General features: G+C 43.7%; 1 protein-coding gene across 3 annotated transcripts in view; it reads left to right on the top strand.

Moving 5' to 3' along the window:
- The window catches only part of NECAB2 (N-terminal EF-hand calcium binding protein 2), a 370,725-nt gene that overhangs the window by 320,201 nt on the left and 25,426 nt on the right, over nucleotides 1–25,098 (top strand). For 2 of the 3 annotated variants that reach the window (XM_073605449.1, XM_073605452.1), the window contains 5 exons: nucleotides 2,776–2,888; nucleotides 7,155–7,172; nucleotides 7,990–8,069; nucleotides 17,764–17,820; nucleotides 22,535–22,647. In XM_073605449.1, the coding sequence (XP_073461550.1) occupies nucleotides 2,776–2,888; nucleotides 7,155–7,172; nucleotides 7,990–8,069; nucleotides 17,764–17,820; nucleotides 22,535–22,647 (381 nt within the window). The remainder of the gene's footprint in view (nucleotides 1–2,775; nucleotides 2,889–7,154; nucleotides 7,173–7,989; nucleotides 8,070–17,763; nucleotides 17,821–22,534; nucleotides 22,648–25,098) is intronic. The other variant, XM_073605451.1, reaches the window with a different exon arrangement.

Genomic DNA, 25,098 nt, shown 5'->3' with positions numbered 1-25,098 from the left:
TTCCCCAGTCCCTTTCTCAGCACTATAGATGAATGAACAGGAGACAGAGGCTCCTGTTCATTCATAAACTGAGAAGAGTAAACACAGTTTACTCTGTTCAGTAATCACAGGAGCGAACTCGCTCACTGTGTCCAATTACTAGTTCCCCCCGCAACCGGCGGGAGAGGAGAGAAGGGGAGACAGCTCCGGGGGACGAGGGGGGCTGAAGGAGAACGGGGGGGGGGGCGGAGAAGGACATGGAGGGGGCCAGAGGAGAACAAGGGAGTGGAGAAGGACACGGAGGGGGCCAGAGGAGAACAAGGGAGTGGAGAAGGACACGGAGGGGGCCGGGGGAGGAGCACACAGAGCAGCTGGGAATGATCAGCGCAGCAGGAGGGACAGCTGTGAACACCGATCTCCCTGTATAGCTTTTTAGCTGACAGCCGTGGGAGGGAGAGAAGGAGAAGCGGCTGTCGATACAAAGGAGATTGCTGTTCACAGCTGTTCCCCGTCTCACCGATCATTCCCGGGAGTTTGCAAGGCGCTTGCAGGTGTGCGGGAGCTGCCGCAGAAATGCAGGAGTCTCCCGCACCTCGCGGGAGGCTTGAGATGTCTGGAATAGAGAAGTCCTCAGTGTCGGCTGGGTGAAGGGCTGCTGGAGGAGGCACTGTTGCGAGACTGGTGAATCTGTGTAAATGCCCCTACCTTCTCCTCTCATGTCTTATGAATGGTGCAGAGCAGGGAAGGTTCTGTTTGAGCCGCCAGGGGTGGCGCACCGCCACTTGTAAACACAGAAGCCAGCAGCGGAAGTGATTGAGCACAGGGCCAGTGCCAGGGGTGCCATTACGGAGTACTGCTGCATTCTAGCCAAAGCAAATCCTGGTTGTACAACTTATGGTAAATTACCGTGATTGTAGAAAGTTTTATGTAAAAGGATAAAGATCCTAGGGTATTTGATACCCAGGACAGATCTTTTTTTTTAACACACCCGCTACTATACATGAGAAAAATATTATGACTCCTTGAATCTCTTTAAGGGAAAGGGAGCCTTGACTGCTGCAAGCATGGCATCACTGTGGGTGTGAACCTAAAAGGGAAGTTAAGTAGCTCCATTAGGATTTGCTACAAAGATCTGAGGTGACTTGGTGGACCCTGAACTCTAGAAAAAGGCTACACTGGGGCACGTCCAACCATGCTGAGGTGATTCAGCTGTCACAAGAGTTGCCCACCCTCCCGTCCGTTGTCATGTTTTGTCACAGCTTTATTGGCGGTTTTGACCTTGCCAGCAACTGATGTTTCTTTATGCGCTATGCCCTCAAGTTAAATTCTGGGGTCAGTCTAATGCCTGTCTGGCACTAATGACTATGTGAGTTTATGTTTTATGGGTGCTCACAGTATAACTGTGACTGGCATGGTTGTTTGGTACATTTGGAAAGTTGTTACTTTTGAAAAGTTTAATAAAGCTGTGGCTTTGCCCTATTTCCAACTTAATCAGCTTCTGTGCCTTTTTGGGGGGCAAGGTATTGGTTTATTAGTTGGTCATAAATGAGCCTATGCTTCTCAGTAGTCATAAATACTATTCATGAAATGAAATGAACAATAATAATGGGCAAAAAATCTCACAGAAATTAAAAATTGTAGTGTCCCCGTAGTCTGTGTATTGTTCCCTTGCATCAAAGGTTATTACATTGGTGGCCAGTATAGACAGGAGATCAGTCCACAAATGCTCACCTGTCAAGGAACCCATAATAACCTCTGAAAGTACTGGCTGAGAAAGGGTACTCTAGTAGATATCCTATAGAGATTTAAAGTGTTACTAATACCACAACCCTAAATTCAGCATGCTTGTTATACTCACCGTCCCCAATCTATCTGCTGATAGAACAGAGCCTTGGGGGGCAAGCTGCACATGCTCAGTTTGGTGTGTATTGCTTGAAAGTTTGTTTTTTTTCTAGGGAGAGTGCATGTGATTGGGAGAGTGCGCTCAGCACAGGGCCAATCAGCACTGTCCAGACAGAGGGTCAGGGGTACTGCAGCCTCAAAGGACTATCAGCTTTAACTACACACTGATAGAAGTCACAAGTGCTATATACTGCTATATACTGCTGATGAGAAAAGGTATGTAGCAGTTTTTATTTATTTATTTAAAATAATTGCAATTCTATGTTCTGTGTACTGTGGGAGATCAGATATAGTGGATGCAGGATCCTGGGTTTAGTAACACTTTAAGGAAGATGCACATGTGGCAGAGGAAGCTCAGCTGAAAAGTCTGGCTGTTCCTGTCACTAAAATAAAATAAATAAATAAATAAAAATTATTTTGTGAGTACATTTCTCCCTAAATGTTATACAAATGACCACCATTATTTGCCTTTCTTTATTAAATATGCCCAGAGCATCCACTGACTCCCTGCCTGAGATTTTACACTTACACAGAAAACACTCTTTTATACAAATACACAGCGACACATTTTCTGAGGTCCTGGAAGCAGCAGCTGTTGGGTTAAGAGGCTGCTTACTTGAAGCAAGCTCTGTCTGTCATTGCCTCATTTGCTGACAAATTGCTTAGATTTTGTGCTCAGTAGAACGTTAGAATATCGTTGCTAACTGCAGTAAGATCATTTGAATTAGAGTTTATGGTGATCCATCTCGTCTCCATAAAGGAAGAAGGGTGATGTTCTTGCATGAAGGTTGATATCTGGGAGATAAAACTAACCCAAGGAAAAGAAAATGATGAAATAGAGGTGATCTCCAGATATGATTCTCACATACATGTATTATATTTTTTCCATTTCAGACACTGCCATGGTAAGGGACCAGGGATAATGGATGGATGGTATGACGAACCTGTGCCAGCTTACCCTGCAAGTAGAAGCTCCACTAAGGAACTGAGGAAGAGCGCCAAAAGCAGTGAGCAGAACATTAATATGTATTCATGCTTTCTGTGTAAATACTTTTGTAAATGTGTTTCAATTATATGGTAAAGAGATTATTAAATTGGGGAGAAACTGTTCTCCTCCCTGTTGATTCTGCCAGTGAAATTCATCTAATGCAGCTTCCTGTGCAGGTGTGGCAACAATGCTGCACTACTCCTGAATTCGGAGCATAGTTGCCATTCTCATGTAGTCTGTGCCTACTAGCACTACAGTGGGATAATGTTGCTGGGATGTAGATATCGAGTTTGTCACTGCTGATTAAATAGCCTGTAGCTTGTCAATCACCACCTTGCCCCACCTAATTCTGCCCAGTGCTTTCTGGATTGACAGAACTGACTGTGCTGATGAAATTCTGCCACGTTCTGTGTGAACGTGTGTGAAGCACAAATAAAAGAGGACTCAGGGAATGTGAAATACATTTTTTATTCACTTTATGAGGGTTGTGTATCACATAGTAACTGGAGCCTTTAGTTGTCCTTTAACTGCTCCCCGTCCACCCACTGCACATAAATGGTGGGATAGGAGCAGTATGGTACGTCACCACGCATTGCAGGCTTGTACACAGCTTACAGAGAGCGCACCCAAAAGCCTGGTGATCGGTGTGACCATGTCTAATCGCAGCAATCACATGGTAAACATAACAAACCGAAAGAAAACAACATGCTCTTCTCTCACAAAGATTGGCTGTTAGAGCAGAGAGAACTGCCGTGCTGTGGTTGTACAGCAGCCTGTCACACTGCATGTACACTCGCAGACAGTGCCAGCTTGCCACTTATCGGAACTGATAGACTCCATTACAGAGTCAAATCAGCCTATAAATGACAATCTCATCATAAAGAGGTCCGACCCAAGCTGCTTGGCTGGGGTTCTGCAATGTTTCCCACTCTCCAATATATGTTAACATCAATGGCAACCATATATTTTGCGGCGTTCACCATAAAACCACACACAAGAGCAACAGCAGTCAGAGCAGTCAGCTGCTCTGGGTCATTTGTCGTGGTGTTTTAGGAAAATGAGATAGGCAATCTGGATTGATCACTTTATAAATGTTTATACCATAGTTTGTAGATGATAACTTTCACACAGACTAAATGATATACACTGTTTTGTGTTATATTTATCAAAAAAAAGTAGCAGAATACATGTTGGCCTAAATTTATAAATAAATATTCTTTATTTACAAGATTTTATAACAAAGACAAAGAAAAAAGTGTGTTTTTGTTTCAAAATTTTTTGGTATTTTTTTGGTTTATATAGCAAAAAAAACAACAACTCCAGTGGTGGTTAAATACCACCAAAATTTTTATCTGTCCCCAAAAAAATTATAAAAAAATTCATTTGGGTACAGTGTTGCATGCCTGAGTAATTGTCATTTATTGTGACAATTAATTGTCAAGTGTGACAGTGTTAAAAGCTGAAAATTGGCCTGGGCAGAAAAGGGGTGAATGTGTCTGGACTTGAATGGTTAACTATAAATTAACTGGATCCGTTTAGAGATACCTGGTTGCCATGGATGGCCTTTACTTGCACGTCTCAGTGTATCGATGGTCTCTTCGTTTATGTCAATGCATGACGGTGCGCTGTGACTTTCTGTTGCCCCCCCTAGGGGGGAAATGGATGCAGATGGAGCGGAGTTCTCCGCCCCTTTCATCCCTCTATTCACCGCATGATTCTCCCAATTCCCTGCCCCCCCCCCTTTTTTTTCTTTTTTTTTTGTTGTTTTTTTCTCTCCCCGTTTTTGTCCTCTCTTCTTGCTTGACGCCCTCGCCTGGGGGTCAAAAGAGGTCTTTCTGTTTTTGTTAAACTTGGAAAAATAATTCATTGTGTGATGTAGTTTGTGCTTATTGTTAGGTTTTAGGGGGTGCAACAACATATATCTATTGTGATACATGATCCAGATGCTCCGGGTTGTTATTTTTGCTTTTTACTACTGGGCCTGTACAAGCTGCCTGGTTTATTTGTAGTGTTTTGTTAGCTGTTGCCCAGAGGTCTATCTCTTTCACTTGGAATGTCAGGTCTTACATAATTACTGTGTTGTGAGATCGAAAATTTGTGTCTGGAGTGTCGTTGTTGGTACCTGTATTGTAATTGCACAATGTACTAAATAAAAAAATAATAAAAACTGTAACTTAATTAGGCCTCAGTATCTGTGCAACCGTAGCACTAGGCTATTGCCTTCTCTGGACGGGAGGTTAATATAAGTGGTTCCAAGTGATCTGGGAAGCAATGTACATTAGGTCATCTCTGTGTCAAAAAAATTCATAAATCAGTATTCATAAACCGTTGGTTTTCCAGCTGGGAACTGGACTCTAGGCTTACTGCTTCCTGCGGTTGCTCTAATAATTACACCATTTATCTCCAGGCTGTACATTCTATCCCCTGATTTCTTCATGGGAATGAAGGGAGCATAAAGTATCAACAAGTAAATTATACTGCTTAGCCTTAAAGATATTTTAAAGTATAGAAATCTTGGAACTGCCACTGCCGACTTGTGTTTGAAAGAGATTACCAGTCTGGCTATCACCATTGCTTTACCACTTACTGAGTTACGCATGTAGCCATGTATTTGATTACCTGATATGCTCTATATCACACATGTCAAACACAAGGCCTGTAGGCCGAATGCGGCCTGCCAGGCCTTGTCATGTGGCCCTCGCACCCAGTTTTGCAGCCAGAACTTGGCAGAATGGAGTTCTGTCACCTCTGGCTCTCACTCACCTCTGTCCCTTGTAAACACAGAAGCCTTCAATGTTTACAATGGGCATCCTTGCTCTCAGTGGCTCCTGGATCCCTGCACACACTCATGACGGGGACAGATCCCCATAATCTAAGAGAGACAACAATCTCCCTGCAAGGCGAGGCAGAGCCACCTATACTACAGGGAGTTACTAGAGCCAGTCCAGGTAGAAGAGAGATGCTAGGAAACTTTGTAGCTGCACCCTGTGCATAGCGCACCCCTAAACCCTGAACTCTGTACATAGCGCACCCCTAAACCCTGCACTCTGTACATAGCGTGCCCCTGAACTCTGCACATAGTGTGCCCCTGAACTCTGCACATAGTGTGCCCCTGAACTCTGCACTCTGCACATAGTGTGCCCCTGAACTCTGCATTCTGTACATAGTGTGCCCCTGAACTCTGTACATAGCACTCCCCTGAACTCTGCACTCTGTACATAACGCACTCCTGAAGCCTGCACTCTGTACAGAGTGTAATCCTCAACTCTTCACTTGGTATGTAGCACACCTTCAGATACAACCAGCCCTTTTAGGGCAACCATACTCCTGAGCGGCCCGTGATGAAATTGAGTTTAACACCCCTGCTCTATATTGTTTCACTTCAGTTGCCCACCAAGAAAAGATAAGAACCCTGTAGCCTGAACTTTCAAAATCAAGTCCGCAATGGCAGCTCCTATAATGCTGCTGGGCCGGGTTCCTGTTAAACCAGATTGGTATATGTACAGTAGGAGAAGTAGCATGTGGGCTTTGGCTAGTGGATCATACCTTTTTCATCTATTGGTGTGTAGGCTGTATTGTGCTTCCCTACTCTGGTGTCTGTTTATTATTTGCTATCAGTTTTGGATGCTCTAGACTTTTAAAGGAATCTGGTACTTGCAGAGGATGCCATTGTTTAACTCTCCTACTGAAAATACTAGTTTCTAGATGTTGATCCTCCAACTTAATACATTCTATAATAGACTAAATGTACACTATTTTTGAATATATGAAATGTTGGTATATTTATTACCGGAGAGGTAGCCGTAGTTTATAAATTGTGTCTCAATCATGGGACTCAAAAGGTGTTGAAGTTCACTTGACAGTCCATCTGCTCCACTTCTGGTACCACCATCCCTGTTCTCCCCACCAGCCAATTCATCTGCTGGAGCCCCAAGAACAGGCCTGGGTAGTGGATCAGTCAGTCATGGTTGGGTCTCACATATGGGCAAGGCCACTTACTCTGCCCTCCCACTTTATGAGTGGTTGATCCTGGTGATTGAGGCTGCTCAGCCAAACCACACTTTATTGTGAAAGTAAGCAGATGGGGTCACATGCTCACCATTCTTGAACTACCATGTATTTCTGTGGGAAGAGGGTGCAGGGGAGAACAGGGATGGTAAGTATCAGCAGCAAAGAGGTTGGGTGTTAAGTGAGCCTGTATGAGTGAGATGCCCAATTCTTAACCTTGCAAACTGTTTAGAACTTTTTTTGTTCTTTTTTTTTTTTTGTGCACCACTGACTGTAGTCTTAATGTATGGTAAAGGTCAGTAACTAGTAACTATCCTTGTGAGATGTTTAGAATGTGAGAATTTAAAGGAGAACTCCAGACAAGTCACAACATTTCAAAAAATATACGATGGGGTCTGCCTCGGCATTCACACAGCCATCAGGAATAATAAGTGTAATGTGTCTAATATTTGTATTTCCTAAGATCTTCAGCTCCATCTAGTGGCCTTAATACAGTATGTTCCTGATTGTGGCATTTCTTAAAAAATACAGAATTATGGCCACTAGATGGAACTGGTGATCATACGAAATACAAATATTATACGCATTATGGGGATTATTTCCGACAGTTGTGTGAATGTTTGAGACTTTTTTTTCTATAAATAGATCCCAAAATGAATAGTATTCTTTATTTGTACTTATTTATTTTTTTTTGTCTTTAATGTGTTGTAAGGCCAAAAAAGTAATGTTCGATTTCAATTTCTGAGCTTAGTTTCACCAAACATCTGGCCTGTGATTTTGCTATATTGGACAGTTTGTTTTACTTTTTGGTTTGTTTGTTTCCAGGTCAAAGATTAGTAGACATCTGATGTAGGCTAATCAGTTTAAGTGCAACTGACAGCACCTACTATGGACAGGTTGTGTTGTCAAGCCTGGAGCTTTCCTTCTATCATAGTTAGTTTTAGTTTCTAGTTAGTTTGTGTTGTAAATTGCGTATTTCAGTGTCTATAATCCTGTCCTCTAAGCCCCTGACTGATGTACAACCTTAGGGACGCTGATCCCCATTTTCAGTGGTGTTTTCCAATAATCCTATTGAGAAGTAGGCTGTAAATTTCATGTTTCTGTGCATGCAGGTTGCTCAGATGTGAAGGAAGAGGGTCTGGAGGCGCAGATTAACCGACTGGCCGAGCTGATCGGGAGACTGGAAAACAAGGTGATTCATTCTGCTGTGAATAAAGTGCTGTGTGCGGTGATAGATCTTTGCACATTGGCTCATGCTCTTTCACAAGCCATGGCAGTGTGTGATGAGATATGACACAGAGTCGCAGGGCCACTGGGGTTGTGCATTAGACTTACATATCTAAATCCATGTATTTATCCTAATATTTTTAATGATCTGAGGACCGCTACATACGTTTCTCTGTCTCCGGCAACCTATGTTGATTTAATTGTTTTAATTATAACCCAGTTTTCTTATTCCTCCTAAAGGAGAAGTGCACATTTCATATAGAAAAGGGAGCACATCCAGTCCTCAATCTGCCTCTGCTGCAATAAAGCAGTTAGAAGGTGTAGTTCAGAGCCTGGCTAAGCAATGCTGGCCTCTCCTTCTGAAAATACCAGTGGCCCATTTGTCATACTGATAGTTGGCTTTCTGCTTTTTGGATCCATGACCTGGAACAAATAAAAAGAGACATAATTCTGACTTTTAGTAGTATTGAAACCAGAGATATTCAGGCAGTGAGCATTTTAAACATTGAAGTTCTGCATTGGTCGCCTCCAGCGGCGGCCCATCTATAAGGAGCGCCGCCCCCCCCTAATCCCTATGCGCTGGCCCCTAATCTCCATGCGGGGCGCCGGACGCATAAAGTTCTACGAGTTTGTTATTTAAAATTTTTTTTGTGAAGCACGTGATTATTGCTGGAGGCTCTAATTGGCTTCAAAAAGGGTGGGCTCGGGGCGCAGAGCACTGCACCCTGAGCCCACCCTATTGTGTGACATTAGCGAATTATTATTCACTAATGTCTTCCTACTTCTCCTCCCGGCCAATCAGGAAGCGGGTCCTGAGAGCCAAATGGCTAGGAGGATAAGCGACCAGATTGCCTGGGAGGAGAAGCCGTCCGCAAACTGGACGGTGTAAGTGCGGGGCTGGTGGGCTTGCGAACAGGCGAGCGGGTGGGGGGTTTGTTTGCTACCCCCCCTCCAAGAAATGGAGCACCAACCGCCACTGGTTGCCTTAGTATGTCTTAAAGTGTATATAAAGCCAAAACTTTTCTTCGTAGCTTTGGCTGGAGTAGGGAATGGTTAAGGTGGTTCTAAATTATTGTTTTTTTTACCTTAATGCATTCTTTCCCTTAAAGGGGATCTTCAGTCCAGCCTAAAAAAAATAAATGAGTCAGGAGCTTCAAATACCGGTTCTTCATCAGTCTTCAGGTCCCTGGCACAATTTCAGGTTTTGGGAAGCCAGCTGTGACTCCTTCTGGCTTCACAGCCGGCTTCCCACTGCGTATGTGCGATCCGCACTGCAGTTTGTGAATTATTATTATTATTATTATTATACAGGATTTATATAGCGCCAACAGTTTACACAGCGCTTTATGACATGAGGGCAAACAGTAAATTTACAATACAAGTCAATACAAGAGGGATCAGAGGGCCCTGCTCGTTAGAGCTTACTTGTCCCGCAGCCTTCTGGGACCTGTAACATGAACCCGAAGACTGCGGGCAACGGGGAAGGAGGGGGGCGAGGGGTTTAAACCCCTCCCCAAAAAAGTGTCCAAGAGTGATAGAGGAGGGGGAAAGGAGTTCCGCTTTAAGATAAAAAAACACTACCTGTCCTACCCAACCCCAACCCTAAACACTTAAGCCGGTCATACATGGATCGAAATTCGGCCAGTTCAGCAAGGACCGGCTGAATTTTAATCAATGTATAGGCACCCTGGTTGTACAGAAATGAATCTATCGATTGATTGTGTGTAGGAATGAGCTTCGAGTTCGAGACGAACTCATGTTCGACCCGAACATGGGCTGTTCGCAAGTTCGCCGAACAGCGAACAATTTGGGGTGTTCGCAGCAAATTCGAATGCCGTGGAACACCCTTTAAAAGTCTGTGGGAGAAATCAAAAGTGCTAATTTTAAAGGCTTATATGCATGGTATTGTCATAAAAAGTGTTTGGGGACCTGGGTCCTGCCCCAGGGGACATGTATCAAAAAAAAGTTTTAAAAATGGCCGATTTTTCGGGAGCAGTGATTTTAATAATGCTTAAAGTGAAACAAGAAAAGTGTAAGATCCCTTTAAATTTCGTAGAGGTATAAAACAGAGAGGTGATAAGGGCGCTCTGGTGGAGGTGGGTAGCTGGTCAGAGGGATGATAGTGATGAGATGGCACTTCTGGCAGCACTTTGGTTAGAAGAGAAGCAACTCTGAAGATATAAAAAAGGAAAAGAAAGGCGCCTCTAAGTGCAGTATGTAAAATTTAATAGAGTGCACAAAGGGTTAAAAGCACTTACAAGATTGTTGAGTGTTAAAAGACATGATAAAATCAGGAGTCCTCATCTGTGGCATGTGTCCATCCTCAGCACGGTGGTAGAGAGCCGTGTAGAGCCGTCCAGCAGCTGTAAAGCGTTCTCATGCATGTTGAAAAGAGGAGGCAGCAGGGAAGCCTGTATTCACTGCGGGACACACAAGGCTGATGGTGTCAGTGTAGAGAAGGGGGTGGTAACGTGTTTCGGAGCATGTGCGGCTCCTTCGTCAGACCTACGCCCACACTCCTCAAGCTGGCTTATAAATGGTGAGGGGGAGGAGCAAGGGGAGGAGTGTGGGCAGATACTAAATACACAATGATAAGGGAAGTGACAGATGTATTATGAGGACGGCCAAGACGACCGTGCACTCGCAAAATGGATTATTAACGTCAGTGCTATATACAATGAAGTCCTGAAGGAATTTGAAACAGGGGTACAGGGCACAGATGTCAGTGGTTAAATTAACAATAATAAATAAATAAATATACAAACATAAGGTTGACATTGAATTAATATACAGGTGTGTTACATGGTCGGCCGGGTGTCTATATGAATGTGTTATAAAGGCGGCCGGGCATTTGTACACATGCAAATAGGGTCGTAAGTCTAATGTTGTTAATGTGTACAAACGCCCGGCTGCCTTTGTAACACGTGCACATAGATGCCTGGCTGCCCCGGTAACACATGTGTATATACGCCTGGCCGCCCTTGTAACACGATTGTAGATTTATTCATTGTCAACTCAACATTAGACTTACGACCCTATTTGCATGTGTACAAATGCCCGGCCGCCTTTATAACACATTCATATAGACACCCGGCCGACCATGTAACACACCTGTATATTAATTCAATGTCAACCTTATGTTTGTATATTTATTTATTTATTATTGTTAATTTAACCACTGACATCTGTGCCCTGTACCCCTGTTTCAAATTCCTTCAGGACTTCATTGTATATAGCACTGACGTTAATAATCCATTTTGCGAGTGCACGGTCGTCTTGGCCGTCCTCATAATACATCTGTCACTTCCCTTATCATTGTGTATTTAGTATCTGCCCACACTCCTCCCCTTGCTCCTCCCCCTCACCATTTATAAGCCAGCTTGAGGAGTGTGGGCGTAGGTCTGACGAAGGAGCCGCACATGCTCCGAAACGCGTTACCACCCCCTTCTCTACACTGACACCATCAGCCTTGTGTGTCCCGCAGTGAATACAGGCTTCCCTGCTGCCTCCTCTTTTCAACACGCATGAGAACGCTTTACAGCTGCTGGACGGCTCTACACGGCTCTCTACCACCGTGCTGAGGATGGACACATGCCACAGATGAGGACTCCTGATTTTATCATGTCTTTTAACACTCAACAATCTTGTAAGTGCTTTTAACCCTTTGTGCACTCTATTAAATTTTACATACTGCACTTAGAGGCGCCTTTCTTTTCCTTTTTTTTCCTTCCTCCTTTAAATTTCGTACCTGGGGGGTGTCTATAGTATGCCTGTAAAGGGGCGCATGTTTCCCGTGTTTAGAACAGTCTTACAGCAAAATGACATTTCAAAGGAAAAAAGACATTTAAAACTACTCGCGCCTATTAATGCATTGCCGGTCCGACAATACACATAGAAGTTCGTTGATAAAAACGGCATGGGAATTCCCTACAGGGGAACCCCGAACCAAAATTTAAAAAAAAAATGACGTGGGGGGTCCCCCTAAATTCCATACCAGGCCCTTCAGGTCTGGTATGGGTATTAAGGGGAACCCCGGCCAAAATTTAAAAAAATAAATGACGTGGGGGGTCCCCCTAAATTCCATACCAGGCCTTTCAGGTCTGGTATGGATATTAAGGGGAACCCCGCGCCAAAATTTAAAAAAAAAACAGCGTGTAGTCCCCCCAAAAATCCATACCAGACCCTTATCCGAGCATGCAACCTGGCAGGCCGCAGGAAAAGAGGGGGGGACAAGAGAGCGCCCCCCCTCCTGAACCATACCAGGCCACATGCCCTCAACATTGGGAGGGTGCTTTGGGATAGCCCCCAAAACACCTTGTCCCCATGTTGATGAGGACAAGGGCCTCATCCCCACAACCCTGGCCGGTGGTTGTGGGGGTCTGCGGGCAGGGGGCTTATCGGAATCTGGAAGCCCCCTTTGACAAGGGGACCCCCAGATCCCGGTCCTCCCCCCTGTGTGAAATGGTAAGGGGGTACAAAAGTACCCCTACCATTTCACTAAAAATCTGTCAAAAATGTTAAAAATGACAAGAGACAGTTTTTGACAATTCCTTTATTTAAATGCTTCTTCTTTCTTCTATCTTCTATCTTCCTTCATCTTCTTCTTCTTCTGGTTCTTCTGGTACTTCTGGTTCTTCCTCCGGTGTTCTCGTCCAGCATCTCCTCCGCGGCGTCTTCTTCCCTTCTTCTCCTCGGGCCGCTCCGCATCCATTGCATGGAGGGAGGCTCTTCATCTTCTTCTCCTCTTCATCTTCTTCTCTTCATCTTCTTGTCTTCATCTTCTTTTCAGCCCGCTCCGCATCCATGCTGGCATGGAGGGAGGCTCCCACTGCGTGATGCTTCTCCTCTTCTGACGGTTCTTAAATAACTGGGGGCGGGGCCACTCGGTGACCCCGCCCCCCTCGGACGCACGGTGACTTGACGGGACTTCCCTGTTGCGTCAGGGGGAATGCCACAGGGAAGTCCCATCATGTCCCCGTGCGCCAGAGGGGGCGGGGTCACCGGGTGGCCCCGCCCCCCGTTATTTAAGAACCGTCAGAAGAGGAGTAGCGTCACACAGCGGGAGCCTCCCTCCATGCCAGCATGGATGCAGAGCGGCCCAAAAAGAAGATAAAGACAAGAAGATGAAGAGAAGAGCAGGAGCCTCCCTCCATGCCATGGATGCGGAGCGGCCCGAGGAGAAGAAGGGAAGAAGACACCACGGAGGAGATGCTGGACGAGAACACCGGAGGAAGAACCATAAGTACCAGAAGAACCAGAAGAAGATGAAGGAAGATAGAAGAAGCATTTAAATAAAGGAATTGTCAAAAACTGTCTCTTGTCATTTTTAACATTTTTGACAGTTTTTTAGTGAAATGGTAGGGGTACTTTTGTACCCCTAAACCATTTCAGGGGGGAGGACCGGGATCTGGGGGTCCCCTTGTTAAAGGGGGCTTCCAGATTCCGATACGCCCCCCACCCGCAGACCCCCACAACCACCGGCCAGGGTTGTGGGGATGAGGCCCTTGTTCTCATCAACATGGGGACAAGGTGTTTTAGGGGGCTACCCCAAAGCACCCTCCCAATGTTGAGGGCATGTGGCCTGGTACGGTTCAGGAGGGGGGGCGCTCTCTCGTCCCCTCCTCTTTTCCTGCAGGTTGCGTGCTCGGATAAGGGTCTGGTATGGATTTTTGGGGGGACCCCATGCCGTTTTTTTTTTAAATTTTGGCGCGGGGTTCCCCTTAATATCCATACCAGACCTGAAGGGCCTGGTACGGAATTTAGGGGGACCCCCCAGGTACAAAAATTTAAAGGGATATTACACTTTTAATGTTTCACTTTAAGCATTATTAAAATCACTGCTCCTGAAAAAACGGCCGTTTTTAAAACTTTTTTTTGCATTGATCCATGTCCCCTGGGGCAGGACCCAGGTCCCCAAACACTTTTTATGACAATAACTTGCATATAAGCCTTTAAAATTAGCACTTTTGATTATTCATGTTCGTGTCCCATAGACTTTAACGGTGTTTGCGTGTTCGAACAAATGTTTTGCCTGTTCGCATGTTCTGGTGCGAACCGAACAGGGAGGTGTTCGGCTCATCCCTAATTGTGTGCAAACCGCCTGTCGGGTTTTTCCAGAACGATTAGTGCCAGCGGCTATAGCTGGCAACACTGATCATTGTGTTCTGCTGCCAGGGAAGGCTCCCCGCCAGCAGAATACAGTAGCGCTGCAGGAGGTATTTGAGTAGTTTTCTTTCCTTCCACCCGTGGAAACCTGTTCTGGTGGAAAAAGTTAATCACTCAGCAACTGAGATACAAATTGCTGCGAAACAGACCTTGCATTGACCGCTGCTGATTTTTTTCCAAGCAACAAGAACACTTAAGCCTCGTACACACGATCGGACTTTCCAACGGGAAATGTTCGATGTCAGGCTGTTGGCGAAAAATCCGACCGTGTGTATGCTTCATCGGACAATTGTTGTCGGATTTTCTGCAAACAAATGTTGGCTAACAGGTTTTCAAATTTTCCGCAGACAAATGTGTGTTGATGGATATTCCGAGCGTGTGTACACAAGTCCGTCGGACAAAAGTTTAAAGTACAAACACGCATGCTCGGAAGCAAGGACGAGCCAGAAGCGGTCGGTCTTGTAAACTAGCGTTCGTAATGAAGAATTAACATTTCATGACGTGGCAAATTATGAAATCTCGAAAAGCAGCGCACAATTCTCTTCTTCTTTAATGGGATAATAATGAAGCTGCTTTGCTGGTGATACTGATGGAGTTATTGCAAACTAATTTTCAAAGGCTTTTTTTTCTAGTGATATCAAGAATAATATTATTATGCTTTTTTTTTTTTTTTTTTTAATTTGAGCAAGTTACCACAACACCATTATCCCGTAGTTTTTAAGATCAAAGATACAACTATGTTGATGTCCCTTGTCAATTTTACATTGTATTTTTTTAAATGTAACTGCCTATTCCCAAACTGTCATTTGAAGTAAAACACATAGCCAAGTATTATTCTACACAATTTTTTTATTGCATTAAAAAAGAAAACAAATAAAATTAGACATGCTATCTGCCAATAGAACTTAACCTACAAAGTGCATTCTATGCATCCAAAAATATAGAAAATATACCAAATTAAATCATTATTCAACCAAAAAAATAATGTCAAAGCAATAACTCCAAGGCCTATAATAAATAACACGTTATCTCCTCCGATTCCGCAACATGGCTGGTTGACGGACGACCGTTCAGAAACTAACTGAAAAGCGCGAAAAGAAAAGTGAGAAATGAAAAGCGCAAATCAACACTCACCAAACTTCTACTAACACGACATTAGCAGAAGGAGCCCAAAGGGTGGCGCTAAAGAGCTGAAAAACAGTACAGTAGTACATCACTACGTTCGTATTTGTTGGCCAACACTTGTGTGGCCGTGTGTATGCAAGACAAGTTTGGGCCAACGCCCTTCGGACAAAAGTCCACGGTTTTGTTGGCCAACAATCCGATCGTGTGTACGAGGCTTAAGGGGATCGATTCTGTGGCTGTTACAAATGCCTGCTGCAAAATCATGTCCCTGGGACTGTGAAAAATGCAGTAATACTGTAGAAGACTAGGAGGTTGGCAGCTATGTCTGAGCCCCTTTTTACTCCCGGTAATGGTATACAGCCCTATTTTCATGATTAGATTTAACTACAAAACAATCTAAGATCTGGAAAAGAATTGGGCTCGACAAAGTATTTCTATGATAAAATGAATAAGCTGCTGTATATATCCTTGGGAGCGCATTGATAGCAAATGAAGCAAGGTTCATCTTTGCAGACGGAAAGAGCTCTGGGTAATAAAGCTTTCGCTGAAGGCTGCATTAAGCTCTGGCCTTTGCTCTGTGCAGTCAGTGCATCCAGCAGAATGAGAGCCCAGCTGGAATCTGAATTATTGGAGGGCGGAGGGCAATAGCCCATACATTAAACTCCTGTATAATGAAAGTAATAAAAGCTCTGGGTGTTTCACCTGTTCACCTTATGCTCCTTATATAATATACATTATAATAATATATGTATATTTTCTGCTTCTTTATGATCGTTTTTCTGGAAATCATTCTTTTTTTCCCCTTTTATTCCTCTTCATTAGATATCCTGCTTATCTACCTGACATCACCCCTTTCTGTTCACTGTTTTACACATACAGTACATGCAAGAGGGGTAAAACAGTATATCAGAATGGCAGCTTCCAAATACTAATGGCCTGTTTACATTTGTGGCAGAGTTTGTCGCTCCTCTGAAAAGTGATCCCTGGTGGAACGCTTTTCAGAGGCATTTGACATGCAGCTTGGAGATAATATGTTGCCTCCTGAAAGCCTGTTTGAACCAGCACTGGTATTATGTTCTGCTGTAACTGGGTAGAAAGTCACTGTTGGCATAATGGTGACGCGGGACCAAAGACAGCGCTCAAGATTTCTAGGTAAAGAAAGACAGCGCTTGACTTCTTGGCCTGGTAAGTATTGTATGTGTTTTGTAAAAGTCAGCAGCTACAGTATTTTTCAGACCCAGCTGAAGTTCTGCTTCCAGAAGCACTTATGGGGTTGATTTACTAAAGGCAAATAGACTGTGCACTTTGAAAAGTGCAATTGCACTCTGCAAGTGCAGTTGCTCCAGATCTTAGTAAATAAGGTAAAGCTTCACTTTACAAAGAATACCCAATCACATGCAAGGAAAATTTAAAAAACAGCCTTTTTGCTTGCATATGATTGGATGATGGAATTCAGAAGAGCTTTTCATCATTTATTAAGCCCTGGAGCAACTGCTCTTGCAGAGTGCATCTGCACTTTGCAAAGTGCACAGTCTGTTTTCCTTTAATAAATCAACCCCATAGTGTCCCCCCTTCCTAAGTTAGACTGGAGAGTAGAAGGAGAAGCAGCAGACTGATAAACTCATCTCTCTGTCACCCTGCTCTCTCTTCCTATCAGCATGCTGTTTGTACTGCAGCACAACTGATTTCTCTCTTCTGCTCTGCTGTATAGAAGCTAAATGCCAACTCAAATTCACACGCTTAGCATGCTTGCATTAAAAAACACCTTTCATAATGTATTCATGAACTGCATTAATCTTAAAAGAGAAGTATGGGGGTTTTTTTGGGGTTTTTTTTCATTCATGCTTACCTAGGTGGATGCAGCATCGGCCTCCATGAGCATAGAGCTGCTGGCAGTCAGTAGCTCTCTGCTCTGCCCCCTCCTCGCTCACTGGAGCACTGGGCTATGGAGAGGGCAGCCGGCTCAGGCTCTCAGCGGCTCGCTAAGAGGCTGAGCCGGGTTCAGGTCCAGGGATCTGAGCGGATCCCGACTCTTTGGTTGAGGTGACGTCCTGAGCCTGGACCGACTTCTGTGACGTCGGCAGAGAGCGGACTTCAGCCCGCTCTCTCCTGTAAACGGGTCACAGGAGTGTAAAACAAACTGCACTCCTGTGATCCACAGGAGAAGTCCAGCCAAATGAGCTTTAGCTGTACTTCTCCTTTAAAAAGTCTGGCTGGAGGTCAGCTTAAAAAACAGAGATAAATAAGCTATGTGGATTTATTCTACAACCTGTAATTTTGGAAGAAATGTAATGTTCAGCGGAGTTCTTCTTTAAACCAGCTTTGTGATATACCCCAAGAAGACTTCACGCGTCTCCGTTTCCTTTCAGGCGCTGTCCTTTGATTTGCACCAGAGACTTTCTGACAATGAGAATACTGCTTCTGCGGTGAGTATAGGAAATGACAGGAGGAATGCTCTGATTTAACACTAATCCTATTTCTTTGCAGTAAAACACAGGCTGAAGTATAATTATACAACGGCCCTGATGTCATTGGTAGAATTTCTCTCTTAGGCTGCAAATGCACCAGTTTTCTGTGACATTTTTATTGAAATGAAGATGTCACAACCGGTTTAGCATGTGTCACTATTTATTTCTTAGGACACTTGCTGCCTGCAGGCTTTGTTTGGATAGTCAGATCTGCCTAGGGATTACATTAGATATTTCAGCCAGTCTCTTCCACACTGCACCACTGATCTTCAGATATGGCTGTCATGTTCCTAAATGCTTTCTAAAGTGTCTGCCGCAATGGCAGGATGGATTACCAACCACCTTCATCCCAGAATTTTGTATTTTAAAGGGAACCTGTGAGGTCAGACGTGGGGGCACTTCCATGGCAGTCTTGTTTTTCTATTTTTTATTTTTTATTTGATTTAGCCCGAATATAGATTTAAGCTTTGCACCTTTAAAGGGAATATTTTCAATCTGGTGATTTGGGGTTTAAATATGTTATGCAAAGGAAGAGAAGAAAAACTGGATTTTTACGGTGCTGACAGATGATAATGAAAACCAATGAGGTAATAATTTTAATGAGAATATAGTTAAAAATATATAAACAAAACCACTTGGGTGACTGATAATCGACAATTGGTGATAAAGGTGGTCAAAGGCGAATATTCAGCTTAACAAAGATTGCTTTTTCGTATATTAACCCGACATGTTTCGCATTTAGCTTCATCAGGGGATATACCTGTCACGAAAGCGTAAAAAAAACTGTATAGGAATATAAACAAGAAAAGAAAATACATTAAATACAGAATAACAAAACATAAATTATCTTAAATACAGACATATATAAATGTGCATGTGCCCCCTGCCAATATCCGCCCCCAAGGAAGGTGAAAATATAGCGCCAGACCTCATAAGGGCAACCACCGCCACGGGGAACCAATCAACACAAATGAGAGGGACTCTGTGCGGCCACAGAAGGCACACAAAGTGACCAGGCTGCAAATGCATAAAAGGGGAAGAAATAGGTATATGGAATATAAAGAAAAATCATTTTTCTAATTATTAAATATCAAAAACCTTTAGATAAGATGAATATGTGTGTTTGATATATGGATACTCACTTAATAGTGAGTTAAATTCAGAGCATAGAGTGGAGGGCGTCTGAGATGTGGAAAACGTATATGTAAAAAATGTCTAATGTAATGTCTGCCACATACACCGTTCAGCTGCCACATACACCGGTAATGTCTGCCACATACACCGTTCAGCTGCCACATACACCGATAATGTCTGCCACATACACCGATCAGCTATAACATTATGACCGCTGGCAGGCAAAGTGAATAACATTAATTATCTCATTACAAAGGCATCTGAAAGTGAGTGGGATATACTGTATTAGGCAGCTAGTGAACATGTTGTCCCTGAAGTTGATGTGTTGAAAGCAGAAAAAATGGGCAAGAGAAAGGATTTGAGCAACTCTGACAAGGGCCAAATTGTAATGGCTGGACGACTAGGTCACAGCATCTCCAAAACTGCATCGAGTTGTCAAGGCTGGCCATTGTAGTCTAAACCAATAGAAGAGCTACTGTAGCTCAAATTGCTGAAAAAAGTTATTATTGTTTCTACTAGAAAGGTGTCAGAACACACAGTGCATCTCAGTTTGTTGCATATGGGGCTGCGTAGCTGCCAACTGGTCAAGATACCCACGCTGACCCGTTTCCACAGCCAAAAGTGCCTACAAGGGCATGTGACCATCAGAACTGGACCACGGAGCAATGGAAGAAGGTGACCAGATCTGATTCATTCAAAAATGGCCACAACAACAAGTCTGAGGCCTCCAAATTCTCCAGATCTAATTTCAATCAAGCATCTGTAGGATGTGCTATGTGCTGGAAAAACAAGGCCCCACCCCGCAGTTTACAGGACTTAAAGTGGTTGTAAACCCTTTACAACCACTTTATACTACAGGCAAGCCTATAATTAGGCTTACCTGTTGCTACACTGGATATCTCCTAAACCTGCACGGTTTAGGAGATATCCCTGTATTTGCATGGGCTGACTTCATTGGCACATGCGCATTTAAGGAAACTGAAGCAACGGCACGTATGTGTTGTTGCTTCAGTTATACCGTGGCGTTACCAGTGGCTCCCGTTCGCATGCACAGGAGTAACGTCATCGCGGCTCTGGCCAAACACAGCGCCGGATCCACAAATACCAGGAAGTAACCCCTGGAAGAGATGTCGGCCGCCGGAGCGGTGAACGAGGACCGCTGCGGGGGCTTCAATCTCAGGTAGGTAAATAGTGCTATGCATACTAGCTCATTATGCCTTTGTTTTGCAGGGTTTTTTTTAAGGGTTTACAACCACTTTAAAGTGATTGTAAAGTCTCGGGTTTTTTTTTTGTTTTTTTTTAGGTAAAAATAACAAAGCTGTTATACTTACTTGCTCTGTGAAGTGGTTTTGCACAGAGCAGCCCAGATCCTCCTCTTCTCGGTTCCCTGTTCGTGCTCCAAGCCCCTCCTTCCTGTTGAGTGCCCCCACAGCAAGCAGCTTGCTATGGGGGCACCCGAGCCGAGTCACAGCTCCCTGTGTCCATTCAGAAATGGAGCAGCGGCCTGGCCCCACCCCTTTTCTTTTTTCATTTGCTGATTGACTTTGACAGCAGCGGGAGCCAATGGGGACGGAAGTCCCGGGCAGCCAAAACACTCTTGCAACATCACTGGATCTAGAGGGGGCTCAGGTAAGTATTAAGTGGGCTGCTGCACACAGAAGGATTTTTATCTTAATGCATGGAATGCATTAAGATTAAAAAAAAAAGCCTTCTGACTTTACAATCACTTTAAAGGATCTGCTTCTGGCGGCTTGGTGCCAGATAACACAGCATACCTGCAGAAATCTAGTGGAGTATATGCCTTGATGGGTATGTTGGGCGGTCATAATGTTATGGCTGTTCGGTGTATGGCTTGAATGAGTCCTGTGTGGCTTGGAAACATTTATTTATTTAATTTTCACCTTTATGTGATTACTGTAATGTTCCCAATAAATTGAACTTATCTGAAGAATTAAGGAGCTGTTAAGGAGTAAGTTCTGGCAACATATTCTATCTATATCCTACAATGCCAATCCTTTTTTGCAGCACACTACTATGAATGTTCTGATTTAATATGATGTGCAATTGGAATATAATAACTATAGCATGGCTGCAGTATAGACTTTCATAGAAAACCTGTCTGAAAGCAAATAACAATGGCTTTGCTCTGGGTATACTAAGTCTAAAATTTTCTGTGAATCACACACACACAAAAAAAAAAAAAAGGATTTGATAAAACTGATAAAAAAGATATAAAACATCAAAACATCAACTGAAAACACAACCCAAAAACAAACATTTTATGTTTGCAACTTACCAGTCTGTAAATGTGGTGGCTTCTTTAGTTTTCTTTTTTTAGGCTTTTCTCCTTTAGTTTCACCTGCTCAGTAAGTCTGTTATTTTTTTAGATTCCTTTAACAGACCAGGCTAACAAAAGTAGCAGTTAGAGGGCTGAGACAAACCATTTATCACTGACAGGGGTGCTTACAAGGGTTGGTTGTTATTTCTTTATTTAAAACCTTTGCCCTAAAAGCTGAAAAAACTGTAGCTGTAACTGCTTAAAAAGTGTTGGCTGAAGTTTTGGCTAATTTTGTTAGTCGCCTGTAAATTCATCCAAAGCTACTAGTCCATCTAACACCACCCTCTCTACAGATTGACAGTGCTGCTGTCCAAGAGTGGCTACAATGCTCCTCCAATGATAGAGTGGGGGAATTAATGTAGCCACCCTATTATAGGATGTGTGTTACTGTTCAGATGCCCAGGTGAGAATAAATGCCAAAAAAAAAGGAATGCAGCCATCACGTCTAAGGATTGGTAATCTGCAGTATGCTACATTTTTGATTGTGGGTTTATATACGCTTTGAATTAAATAAAACCTAAGCTAAATATAGTTTCTTTTAATGTTGCATCTCACTTAAAAGTAGAAAGTTATCCCTTTTTCTCTACGTTTCATCTGCATATTTTCTGTTTAAATAATTTCAATCAGCTACTTGTACTCGTCTCGAAATGTTCTCTTCATTCCTGAGGAAATTCACATCGTTTGATTCCAAACTCGGAACGTGGAGAGACCAGCAGCTGTAATGTTATAGTTACCTTGATGATTTTTTTCCTTTTATGTTTCCCTACTTTATGTTTTGTATGATAAAAATGTAAAATAAAGATTGTTTTAAAAAGAATTTAAAAAAAAAGTAGAAAGTTATGTATGACGTTCCACCATTGGATATGGTCAGCAGTTTTTTTGGCTTGGTCATTGTAGGACACCAACAGAGATCAGCATGCGCACAGTATATGCTGTCAACTTGTACAGTGCATTGGACATGACTTGATCTTACACATTGACCCCATCACAGAGCTTTTTACATATTTAACTATGCCTGACAGTGCTACAATCATGTTTTTTTTTTGCACTGGGGTGTTGGCTGAATATGGAGTATTGGTAGGTGTTCCTATACAGTATGTGTGTGGGTATGTATTATGTTGAACCCCAAAGGCACCATTAGTGCTTTATGAACCATCATGATTTTGTGATACCACCTCATTGCTCCTCTCCTCTCCTCAGTATCTAATCCTGGTAAGACATGAGATGAAGGTTTCCCAGAAGTCTGTGGGTGAATTCTGCAGCTCTCTGAAGCAATATCTGAAGAATGTATCTGGCCAGGGAGAATGCTTTCAGTAAGTCACAAGATGTAAATGGATTTTCAATTTGTATTTCTTCTTCACCAAGTGAAAATGCCAGTAGTGGAGGTGTAATTAGCATGCAAACTACATCCAGCCAGGGCCAGTCTTGGCAGTTCAACAAACTTGGAAATTGCCAGAGATACTGAGACTCCTTTCACACCGAGGCATTTTTCAGGTGCTACATCTCTAAAAGTAGCGCCTGCATAGCGCCTGAAAAAAGCCTCAGCTGCAAACCCAGTGTGAAAGTCCGAGTGCTTTCACACTGGGGCGCTGCGCTGGCAGGGCATCACAAAAAGTCCTGGCAGCAGCTTCTTTGCAGCAGTGGAGGAGCGGTGAATACACCGCTCCTCCACTGCTCCTGCCCATTGAAAACAATGGGGCAGGGCTGCCATACCTGCGCTTTGCTGGCGGATTTAACCCCCTTTTCGGCCGCTAGCGGGGGGTTAAAACCACCCTGCTAGCAGCCGAATAGCGCGGGTAAAGCGGTGCTAAAAAAAGCGCCGCTTTACCGCTGGCGCCCAGGGCAGCTCAGTGTTAATGTCAGGGCTGACCTAAACTACGTGGACATAATTATCAGAAAGTAAGTTCCCTGTGCAGATTTAGCACTTTTCTCCTGTTACATACATCAGTAATAGTGCCACTTGATTAAAGTTCCACGGAAACAGCTAAAAATATATTTGAAATACATATGTGAGTTTTTTTGCCTACCAATGAATTTGTTATTCTTGTCAGGCTTGTGATCCAAGCATGTCTGCCAAGCACCACAACCAGTTCTGTGACCTCCATGCAAACTACACTGCAGTTAAGCAATTCAGCCTGGTCTGTGACCCAGCCCCTGATTATCATAGAAAGGGCAGCAGTACACTAATGAGGTCAGACTTCTGCCCTCCCCTCCTGTATGCGTGCTCAAAGTCAACAATGTGCAATTAAAAGAGCCCTAATTGATTTACGGTGCTGTTGCCCATCTCTTCTAGTGCGAGTGTTTTATTAGAAAGATTGTAAAATGATTAGTCAGATCCTTGTGCTGCTTCTATGTAAAACACATTTAGGTTGGATTCAAATTTTTGCATTGCACTAACACATGTAAAATGCGTGTGTTACTGCAGCACACAGTAACGAATAATCTATTTCAACAACAAACCTGTTTTTTTTTGTGCAATACAACTCACAGGTGTGCATTGAGATGCACTAAAACAAAGATACAGACACAAATTTAACTAGTATTTTGTGCTGACGCCAGAGGTAACTTGCCCAATGAGTTCACAAAACAGAAATCGATAGTAACAATGTTCGTGTCAAGGTTGCTGTGACCTGGTGACCTGGAAGCCTTGCTGCTCTATGTACCAGTGGGACACCAGACGCTGTAATTAGTCAAAGGAGAGAGAGAGCTCCCAGTGCAGTAACCTTTATTAGATGACTAAAAGCAGTTAAAATTGCACTCACAAAAATAAACTTCTTTCAACCATCATCTGCTCCATGTGAATATCAACGCCACCAACATCCTCTAGCAGCCACCATCAGAATGACACTTCAGCCGCCGGCTGCTGCTCCACAGGCTGAACACACGCTCTCATCACTTAAACACTGTCCATGCTGACAGGCAACCAAGCCAGCAGCAAGGCAGAGGAACGCTCGCAGTACATAACCAAGCCAGCTCAGTGTGCAGTGCTACATAAGGGGAAGGGGCAGCACCAGGAGAGATGACAACCTGTTGCTATGACAACGTGTTTCGAAGAAAGTAACCTCCTTTTTCAAGTCCCTTTTTCATGGACTTGAAAAAAGGAGGCTTCGCCCTCCGAAATGCATACTGCGAGCATTCTTCTGCCTCACTGCTGGCTCGGTTACCTGTCATCGTGGACAGTGCGTCAGTGATGAGAGCGTGTGTTCAGCCTGTGGAGCTGCAGCCGGTGGCTGAAGTGTCATTCTGATGGTGGCTGCTAGAGGATGTTGGTGGAGGCAATATTCACGTGGATCTGATGATATGCCCGAAAGAAGTTTATTTTTGTGAGTGCAATTTTAATTGTTTTTAGTAATTTAATAGAGGTTTCTGCACTAGGAGCCTGTGTGCTCTCTCTCTCTCCTTTGTCTAAATCAGATCCACTGCATTCAAAAGACAAACAGTAAAAAAAAAGGAGTTCCCTAAAACACTTTCAAGCTAGCTAGCAAAAAAACAAACAAATTTGTTTCAACTATTCAGGCTAAAAACAGAGCTTTTAGACCTCGTTCACACGGGCATACTACAGCTTGCATCCGTGCAGGGGCCATGTTTGTCCGCACGGGGTTGCACAGGTGTTGCTTGTATCCCTGTGCAAGCAGCCCCACTTATGTCAGTTGGCCTACAGAGGCTGCACGGGCATAGCTGCTGTTGCCAATGTGACATCCATGCAGGTGCAGACAGTGTGCGTTTGGGGCCACGCGATTGCGCAGCTGTCAAATTGGGAGCAG

Source organism: Aquarana catesbeiana, linkage group LG11 (genome assembly GCF_042186555.1).
Source record: "Aquarana catesbeiana isolate 2022-GZ linkage group LG11, ASM4218655v1, whole genome shotgun sequence".
Lineage (NCBI taxonomy): Eukaryota > Metazoa > Chordata > Amphibia > Anura > Ranidae > Aquarana > Aquarana catesbeiana.
The sequence above is the reverse complement of the archived record's forward strand: the minus strand, read 5'-3'. Positions and strand labels throughout refer to the sequence as shown.